General features: G+C 41.5%; 1 protein-coding gene across 1 annotated transcript in view; it reads right to left on the minus strand.

The window, feature by feature from the left end:
- C6H4orf50 (chromosome 6 C4orf50 homolog) overlaps positions 1–10,957 on the minus strand; it is a 60,170-nt gene that overhangs the window by 19,632 nt on the left and 29,581 nt on the right. Inside the window, exon 7 of the mRNA XM_061145552.1 lies at positions 4,157–4,318. Within this exon, the coding sequence (XP_061001535.1) occupies positions 4,157–4,318 (162 nt within the window). The remainder of the gene's footprint in view (positions 1–4,156; positions 4,319–10,957) is intronic.

Genomic DNA, 10,957 nt, shown 5'->3' on the forward strand with positions numbered 1-10,957 from the left:
CCACCACATTGGTCGAGGGTGCAATGAAAAATATTCCCCCATGAATGGCTTTGACTTTGGAAGTGGGTGCCAGCATTTTTTGGAAAGCAAATTTGCAATATGTGTTTAGGATGAGCACTATTTCTTCTCTTTGAACCAGTAATCCCAATTCTCTGAACTACTGTAAATAAAAATGATGTATGTGCTAAGTCGCTTTAGTTGTGTCTGACTCTCTGCAACCCAATGGACCTTAACCCACCAGGCTCCTCTGTCCATCAGATTCTCCAGGCAAGAATACTGGAGTGGGTTGCCATGCCCCTCTCCAAGGAATCCTCCCAACCCAGGGATCAAACCCATGTCTCTTAGGTCTCCTGCACTGGCAGGCAGGTTCTTTACCACTAGCGCCACCTGGGAAGCCCCATTTTCCTTATAAACATACTTAAATATGTAAGAAACTCCCCCCACTCCCTACTTTGTTTTCTTTGAACATTACACCCGCTTGAAGGATCTTAGTTCCCTGATCAGGGAAGGAACCTGGGCCCCATAAAAAATGATATATAAGTTAATGGAAATAACTATAGACCCAACAGTGAAAGTGAAAGTGAAGTGGTTCAGTTGTGTCCGCCTCTTTGTGACTCCATGGACTGTAGCCTACCAGGCTTCTCCACCCATTGGATTTTCCTGGGTTGCCATTTCCTTCTCCAGGGGATCTTCCTGACCCGGGAATCAAACCCGGGTCTCCCGTACTGCAGGCAAGTGCTTCACCCTCTGAGCCGCCAGGGAAGCCCCCAACAGGAGGGAAACAGAAATCACAAACACCCCATAGATGACTGCACAGTCCAAAAAGTAACAGACAAAAAGGCTATGAAGCAATGTGGATAGAGGACATAAAACTCCACGTATAGGGTATTCGATTATACAAAGAATGCATTAAAAGGAATCAGAAATCACATCAAAATGTTGATAATATATTTTCATTCATTAGTTTGTAAAAAAAAAATGTAAAGTGTGATATGATTCAGGGTAACCAGGTGTGGGCAAACAAGTGCACTCATTCCTGGTGGGCGTATAAATGACATAAACGTTTTAGAGGGCTATTTGCCATTATCGATCGAAGTCAATATAGCCTTTGACACAGTAATTCTTCACTAAGATTTTAGCCTTTGCGTATGTTGCAGAAACATACTCCAAAACAGATGTATAAAAATGTTTGCTTGTAGAACAAAGTAACAGAAATAATTTAGAAGATTTCCTTAAACAAAGATTCAGTTAAGGAAGTTATGGTTTGGCCTCTGGAAAAATAATATGCAAGAGTTTAAAATATTGTAGTTCACTTTGCATGTATTGATTTGAAAATATCACCAAGATTTTTCATTAAATGATAATATCAAGATGCAGAATATTTCTGTATGGTATGACTTCAGTACATGAAAACTCAGCAGTGGCCACAGGACTGGAAAAGGTCAGTTTTCATTCCAATCCCAAAGAAAGGCAATCCCAAAGAATGTTCAAATTACTGCACAATTGCACTCATCTCACACACTAGCAAAGTAATGCTCAAAATTCTCCAAGCCAGGTTTCAACAGTTCATGAACTGTGAACTTCCAGATGTTCAAGCTGGATTTAGAAAAGGCAGAGGAACCAGAGATCAAATTGCCAACATCCTCTGGATCATTGAAAAAGCAAGAGAGTTCTAGAAAAACATCTACTTCTGTTTTATTGACTATACCATAGCCTTTGACTGTGTGGATCACAACAAACTGTGGAAAACTCTTAAAGAGATGGGACTACCAGACCACCTGACCTGCCTCCTGAGAAATCTGTATGCAGGTCAGGAAGCAACAGTTAGAATTGGACATGGAACAACAGACTGGTTCCAAATCAGGAAAGGAGTACGTCAAGGCTGTATATTGTCACCCTGCTTATTTAACTTATATGCAGAGTACATCATGAGAAACGCTGGGCTGGAGGAAGCACAAACTGGAATCACGATTGCCAGGAGAAATATCAATAACCTCAGATATGCAGACGACACCACCCTTATGGCAGAAAGCAAAGAACTAAAGAGCCTCTTGATGAAAGTGAAAGAGGAGAGTGAAAAAGTTGGCTTAAAACTCAACATTCAGAAAATCTAAGATCATGACATCTGGTCCCATCACTTCATGGCAAATAGATGGGGAAACAGTGGAAACAGTGACAGACTTTATTTTGGGGGGCTCCAAAATCACTGCAGATGGTGAATGTAGCCATGAAATTAAAAGACACTTGCTCCTTGGAAGAAAAGTTATGACCAACCTAGACAGCATATTAAAAAGCAGAGACATTACTTTGCCAACAAAGGTCTGTCTAGTCAAAGCTATGGTTTTTCCAGTAGTCATGGATCGATGTGAGAGTTGGACTACAAAGAAAGCTGAGTGCCAAAAAATTAATGCTTTTGAACTGTAGTGTTGGAAAAGACTCTTGACAGTCCCTTGGACTGCAAGGAGATCCAACCAGTCCATCTCAAAGGAAATCAACCCTGAATATTCATTGGAAGGACTGATGTTGAAGCTGAAACTCTAATACTTTGGCCACCTGATGTGAAGAACGGACTCATTGGAAAAGAACCTGATGCTAGGAAAGGTTGAAGGTGGGAGGAGAAGGGGATGACAGAGGATGGGATGGTTGGATGGCATCACTGACTCAATGGACATGAGTCTGAGTAAACTCTGGGAGTTGGTGATAGACAGGGAGGCCTGGTGTGCTGCAGTCCATGGGATCGCAAAGAGTCAGACACAACTGAGTAACTGAACTGAACTGAACTGAGGCATAAAAACAAGTACTAAAACATGGGTGCATAGGGTTGAAAAAATGGAAGTCAGAAGGGGTTAGGGTTGAGGGGGAGAAAAGATCATACTGCTCTGCATTTTTTAAATACTGAGATAATTTTAGGTTTACAAACAGTTGTTTTTCTTTTTTCTTTTTCTTACTGGAGGATAATTGCTTTACAATATTGTGTTGGCCTCTGTTATGTCCAGTTTAAAAAAAAAATAATACCGAGAGATCTCTTGCATATTTTGCCTGGCTTCCTTTAACGGGAACATTCTGTAAAACTACAGTATATTCCATCCAGGTATTGATGTGGATACAAGGCACCATTCTTTTTTTTTTTAATTTATTTTATTGAAGTATAGTTGATTTACAATTTTGGGTTTCTGTTGTACAGCAAAGTGACTGTTACACCTATATATATGTTCTTTTTCATATTCTTTTCCATCATGATTTATCACAGGATATTGAAAGTAGTTCCTTGTACAGTATGGGACTTCCCAAGTGGCTCAGTGGTAAAGAATCCGCCTGCAATGCAGGAGACACGGGTTTGATCCCTGGGTCAGGAAGATCTCCTGGAGGAGGAGGAAATGGCAACCCATTCAAGCATTCTTGCCTGGAAAATTGCAAGGACAGAAGAGCCTGGTGTACTACGGTCCATGGGGTTGCAGAAAGTCAGACACGACTGAACGACTGAGCATACATACACACTATACTGTAGGGCCTTGTTGTTTATCCGTTCTATATATAATGGTTTGCATCTGCTAATCCCCAGCCACCATTCTCTAGTGCGTGCGAGTGAGTGTACGTGTGTGTGTGTGCCAAGTTCTGAACAATTTTACCACCTACACAAGGTTGTGTCTCCACCACCACAGACACAATACCGAACCGTTCTAACGATGCCCTTGCTGCTCTTTTATATTCATACCCACTTCCCTCCTACAGGGAGGAGACTTTTATTCATGTATCACTTAAAAAACTGTTTGACTTATTAAAAAGCCATGTATATGTATTCCTGGAGGAGGACATGGAATCCCACTCCAGTATTCTTGCCTGGAGAATCCCATGGACAGAGGAGCCTGGTGGGCTACAGTTTATGGGGTCGCAAAGAGTCGGACGTGACTGAAGTGACTTAGCATGCACGCACACGTGTATTATTGTTTTTAGATCTAACAGAGGTTACCCAGATGGAGTGATTACAAGGCTGGTTTTTCTTCCCTATACTGCTCTGTACTTTCAAAATCTAATAATGCTTGCAAACTGCTGGAAAGGGCCAGTGAGCTCTTAATTCTTCTTTCTACTTTCTAATCTTGCCAGAGTGAAGGAATGTTAGTTTACAGGCAGGAAAGGAAGTGTGGGCCCAGCCTACCTTGCCTTTGAGATGCGCCACTTCCTCGAGAGCGGCCTGCAGCTCACGGTGCGCAGACCCCTGGTCTCGGAGCTGGCACTGCAGGGTCAGTACTTGGTGATGGAGTCGTCTGATGCGCAGTCTGAGGTCCTCCTTGGAGGCCGAGGCCTCCTGGTCCTGGAGCTGAGGAATCAGAGTTGAATGCAATTCTTAGGCTATCTTCCAAGTAACTTGCCTTAATCAACAGACAGTACCTGTTTTCCTTCTTGTGTTCCTGCTTGCATGTTTCTCATAGTCCACAGATTTTATAGAACAAAGTAATAGAAATCACTCCAAAAACTATTAGTCAGCATAAACATCATTCTCACCCATTTATTATCTTATATTTTCAGTCTTTCATCACTGACTCAATGGACATGAGTTTGAGCAAGCTCCAGGAGTTGGTGATGGACAGGGAAGCCTAGTGTGCTGCATTCCATGGGGTTGCAAAGAGTCAGACATGACTGACTGAACTGAACTGAACTGAACCCATGTACACATACAAGTGAGCAGCCCCTGCTGAGTTACTTGAGTAGGGGAGTTAGGGAAGGTCCAGGGAATCACAAAATAACATTTTAGAGTGTTATTTTTTAAGCTTATTTTGGCATATGAAAAATACACAAATGGCACAGCATCCCAGAGTTTGTTTTAATAGACGCCCGTCACCATCGTACTGAAACACAGTATGATGACTGAAATTTAGTGTTCACATCCAATTACGAGATGCTTATTACACTAAAGCTTCACATATTCGTAAGAAAGAGAAGATACTGCATGTTCCTTGAACACTTTTCTGAAATCAGTACAAAATATCCTCTTCAATCTTCTTGGGTCAAATCTGAGCAGGTTTCATATGAACATCAAGTAAGGAATTTCTGGGAGTGCAGAAAGTGAGAAGGGAGAGGCTGATTTATCACCTTGAGAAATGTGGTCAAATGGTGGTCATGCTACTGCCCCCAGTGGTTCTGGACTCTAAATTTTTATTTGGTAATAACTTATATAAATACATACACATAGGCAGGCATATCTGTGTGTGTATATGTGTATACACACACAAACACACATAGGGCTTCCCTGATGGCTCAGTGGGTAGAGAATCTGCTTACAATGCAGGAAACACAGGAGGCACAGGTTCGATCCCTGGGTCGGGAAGATCTCCTGGAGGAGGGCATGGAAACCCACCACCAATATTCTTGCCTAGAGAATCCCATGGACAGAGGAGCCTGAAGGGCTACAGTCCATGGGGTCCCAGAGTCAGATATGACCGAAGCAAGTGAGCACCCACACACATAATATATAGCCACATACTTTTTCTACATAACATTTACATGCCATATATATCTTTTGTATCCTGTTTTTCTCCCTTATACTGTGTCATGGGCATTTTTCCATATCACTAAATAATGTGAAAGACCCTGTTGTTAGTTTCTATATGGCATCCTGTGGCATGCTGAATACTCGGATTATTCTAATATTTTGCTGCTGTAATTGGGGCTGTGACAGAAAGCCTTATCTGACACAGCTCTTGTTCTTCCCCTGAGGTCATCAGAGGGTGACTTTCTGTATCAAGGACCTGAGCATCATTAAGCTCTTGATTTATGCTACTAAGGTGGCCTTGGGAGGGAGCAGTCCTGCTAATAATAAAAGCTCCAACTGCAATGAGTCAGGGGCCCCAGAAACCTGAGACGTCTCACACAGCCTTGCTCATGGTCCCAGCTGTCTAGCTTTCACTGGAAGCAGCCTCCCTGGGAATTGACAGTCCACAGTATATCTCTTCCAAGTGCTTCTGACCTGAGTGTGAGCTGGCAAGAGGGAAGGACAGAGAAGATGGCAGGGAGGCAGAGAGGACAAAGTGTGACTTGGTGGCTTGTAAGCCAGGAATACGAGAGCAGAATGTGTTTTTTTAATTAATAGAAATCCACAAAGCGTGGGCCTGAGATTCACAGACTGGGCCCCCTCAAGAACAGATGGGTGCTCCGAATGGCTCCGTAAAATCTAAGACTTCCAAAACAACTTGGCCTTTCTGGGAAGTTTGGTGTCTCCGCTGCCTCCCTGCTTCGCAGTGACTTGGGTTTCATCCCCAGCATCCTGAGACAGCACCCACAGGACACTCTAAAGAGGAGGAGAGTGCGGGGTGGAGGCCAGCCCGGCCTGCGCTGGGGGACTGCCCCAGACAGTGACCCCTGTTAACGCCTGTGACTCACTTGCTCCCCACCCCAGACACCAGGAGCATGTGCTCCAGACACACGCTGCACTTGGGTTGAAGCCCTGGGGAACATAGCCCCCGAGGAGCTCTGTCTGGAAGGGATGGGGAAGCGGGCATAGAGACAGGCCACTAGCACACGGTGGTGAGGGGAAGCTAAGAGATGGCCAGAGCCTGGGGCAGGCACACTAATCCAGAGGCCCTCTCCGCTCTCTGGGGTGGGGGGGCGGGGCATACAGATGTGCAGCATTTGCTGACTTTTCTAGTGTAAACACCATCACGGCCAACTGTAAGCTACCAAAATGGCATCATGGGAGAGATGCGCATGAGCCATCTCTGCACAGAATCCATCCTGGAGGGCTGGGAGGAGATGTCCTAAAGTGAGGGCTTCCCAGGTGGCACTAGTGGTAAAGGACCCGCCTGCCAATGCAGGAAGTGTAGAGATGTGGGTTCAGTCCCTGAGTTGGGAAGATCACCTGGAGGATGAAATGGCAACCCACTCCAGCATTCTTGCCTGGAGAATCCCCTGGACAGAGGAGCCTGGTGGGCTACAGTCCATGGGGTCACAAAGAGTCAGGCATGACTGAAATGACTTAGCATGCATGTAAGCCCTAAAGGGAGACCTGGAGGATGAGCAGCAATTCCCAGGAGAAAGCTGTGGTGTAGGAGGAGCAAATCTAGGATCCAGAAGTGTAGAGATTGGGGACCTATCTAGCAACAACTGATGTTTTCAAAGTGCCAGATTATAACTCACCAAAAGGAATCTGGACTTTGTACCAAGTGCGACAGGAAGACACAGAAGGCTTTAAGGGTTTTTATTTTTAAACAAACAAAACCACGATCAGGTTTGTGACTTGGGATGAAGGAAATTGTGAGCTTTCCTCACCCTCTGCTTCCTGTCCACCACCAATTCCACTGATTCCAACTCTGGTTTTTGTCTGGAATCCTCTATGTTTTTTTAAAATTTCAAATTCCTCTATGCTAGCATCATCTCTTGGCAAAATCCTCTTGACTATTCTCCGTGTGTCTTCCCTGTGTCTTTATAGCAGTGATCTTTTTACAGTAAAAATGTAATCGTGTTGTTCTGATGAAAACCTTCCAACACAGTTTCCCACTGCATTTAGAAGTGATCATAATTAGAGCCTACAAGGCCTTCTGTGGTCTTTCTCATGACAACTTTCTCATCTACATCTCATGTTACAACTCAGCTGTGCCCACTGTGATGCAGCCACGCCAGCAACTTCCTGCTTTTCCAATAACCCAGGCTCATTCCCGCCTCAGCGTCTGGACACTTGCTTCTCCCTCTGCCTGGGATGTTCTTCATCTGCTTATCCTTTCAAGCCTTGAAACTCTTGGCTTGAAATTCACCTCCCCAGAGTTCCAGTTCCCACCTGGTCTGACTAGGTGGGATTTGCCAACTAATAAGATATGAGGAAACTACATAAAAATAATTCTTTGCAGGCACGAATGGCAACCAATGCAGGGCTACCATCCTTGAGGAAAAGGATGCCCAACAAGATGAGCTCCACATTCTCCCCGGAACATTTTGCAAACCATGGTTTAGGGAAATAGATCCCAAGCTGAACACTGTGGTCCTGTTAAGTGAAACCAGAGACTGGGGTCAGGGATGCTATGACAGCTGGGTGTGTGGGACAAAGTAGCAGAGAGAAGTGAACTGCAGAGAAAAAGTCCAGACACTGTCTTAGAAATGCCCTTGGGTCCTTGGTTGAATCATAAGTGGCAGAGCATAGTGCAAGACTCTGAGACTGTGAAGGACAGGAAGGCCTGGTGTGCTGCAGTCCGTGGGGAAGCAAAGAATCAGACACAACTGAGGGACTGAACAACAACGACAGAAGCCTAGCAGAGAACAGAAGCTGGGAGGTCAAGTGCTGAAGAGATTTTAGAGGTCATGCACGGCTACAAAGATGGCCGAGCCAAAGTGGAGAGTCTTTAGTCAACGCTCTGAGAACTCAGCTGATACCACTCAAAGGCCATGCCCTAGAAGCAAGGGCCATACTTTAGGAGTAAAATCAAGCCCTGGACCTGAGGGGGAAACTGAAATAGACATGCAAAGGAATAATATGGTCTACTGGTCATTCAGCTACCTACTAGAAAACTCACTCAACCTGCTCTAGAGGAAGCTAATAAACAGGAATCCCTAAAACATGCTCTGCATGATGTCCAACATTAAAAAAAAAATTACTAGTCACATGAAGAAGCAGAAAAGTGGGATTTAACTAAGAAATAAAATAGTCAACAGAAACAGACTGATTTACATACTGGGGTTAGCAGACAAGAGCTTCAAAAATAACTATGATTATATTTCTTTAAAACACAGGAAAAGATGGACCAAAATGAATGACAGTATGGAGTATTTCAATAGAGAATCAGAATCTCTTTTGAAAGGGTCAAATGAATATTTGATTGCAAAATACAGTAAATGAAATTAAAAACTAATTGGATGGATTTATTAGAAAACAGGACATGGCAGAAATAAATGGCAGAACTTTTAGTGAGCTAGAAGGCAGGTCAATAGAAACTCAAACTGATGCACAAAGAGAGAAAAAAATATAGAACAGTTTCAAAAGATGTGGGGTAAAGTAAAAAAAAAAAGGTCTGGGTTTCCTGGAGAGAAGAGAAAAATTGAAAAGAACAAAATATTTAAAGAACTAATGGCCAAGAATTTTCCAAATCTGATTAAAGACAAGACTCCACAGTTTCAAGGGGTTCAGAAAAACCAAGGAGGATAAACATAAATAAAACCTCACGTAGACACATCATAGTCTGACTGCCAAAACCCAAAGATAAAAGGCAAATCTTTAAAATAGTCTGTGGTAAAATGACACATTTCTGTCAAGGAAAAAAAAGACAAATTATTCAATTTCTGAATAGAAACTGTGAGAACCAGAAGACAATGAAATGAGGTCTTTAAAGTGTCAAAAGAAGGAACCATATCTGCCTACCTAAAATTCTGAATCAAGGGGAAGAAATCTTTTAAAAGTGGAGTTGAAAAATTGTTGTCATAAAAAGAAATTTGAGAGAATTCATCACCAACAGACCCGAAACTACAAGAAACAAAAAAGCTCTTCAGGTGGATGTAAAACACATACATAGAAGTAGAAGAAAGAACGAATAGTACAAGAATGCAGAAAGATATGAGTAAATAAAAAAAATTATTGAGTGTTTAAAACAACCTTAACAGTGCTTTATAAGGGATGTTATACACAGAAGCAACATAGTTGACAAAAATAAACAATGAAAAGGATAAAATAAATAAATGGAGTTAAACTATTAAAAGATTTTTGCATTATTTGAGACAGGGTACTAAAGTACTAAAGTAAATTTTAATGATTAATAGATACATTTTGAACTATCTAGGGTAACCACTAAAAGAATGACACTAAAATGCATGACAGTGTAAGCCAGTAGAGAAGAAAATGGAATAACAGAAAATAGTTTACCAAAAACAAAGGAAAGAGAGAGGGAATAAAAGAAAACAACAGGTCAGACAAAGAGAAATGCCAACAAGGCAAAAATAAAGCCAATTACACCATTATGTATATGAAACAAAAACGGAACAAACCCTCCAACTAAAAAGCAGAGGATGTCAAACTTACTCAGAGCTAAGTTTAAAAAAAGCCATATGTTGCTTCTAAAAAATATGCTTTATATATAAAGATACTGATAGATTGAATGGAAAAATATGGATGGTATAAAAAAGTTATATACCATGGAAACACGAACGAAAAGAAACTGTTGTGGCTATTTTAGTATCAGACAAAGTCCATTTTAGGGCAAGAAATGTGACAAATAATGAGAGACATTTCATCATCTTAAAAGAATTGATTTACCAGGAAAACATAAACCTAAATCTGTGCATAGCTCATAAATACCTTCAAAAACATAGGAATCAAAACTAACATAACAAAAAGAAGAGATCTTAAAAGACATCTCAGTAGATGACAAAATGAACAGAACCCACAACAGTAAAGATACTGAAGATTTGATTAGCATAATTAACCAGTTTGGCCTAATTAATACTCAGCAACAGCAGAACATTCATTCTTTACAAGGGCACACAGAATATTTCCCAAAATAGACCATCATATGGTCAATAAAACCAATCTCAATGAATTTCAAAAGATTACAATAATATACATAGTATGTTTCTGACAACAATGAAATAAAACTAGACATCAATAGCAAAAATATAACTAAAAAATTACACAGATGCTTGGAAATTCAACAACACACTCCTAAATAACCCATGGGTTAAGGGAGATATCACAATAGAAATTAGAAGCTACTTTGAACTGAACAGACATAAAAAGTACAACTTATCAAAATGCGTGGGTTGTAGTTAAAACAGTGCTTAGAAAGAAATGCATAGATTTAAATGCATAAATCTCAAAAGAAGAGCAGTTGAAAATCAGTGATCCAAATTTTCAACACAAGAAGCCAGAAAAAGAACAGTCAACTAAACCAAAAAAATGTAGATGGAAGGAAACAATGAAGTTATTAGAAGAAATCAATGAAATAAAATATAGACATTCCTTGGTGGCTCAGATGGTAAAGAATCT

This window comes from Dama dama, chromosome 6, assembly GCF_033118175.1.
Source record: "Dama dama isolate Ldn47 chromosome 6, ASM3311817v1, whole genome shotgun sequence".
Taxonomy (NCBI): domain Eukaryota; kingdom Metazoa; phylum Chordata; class Mammalia; order Artiodactyla; family Cervidae; genus Dama; species Dama dama.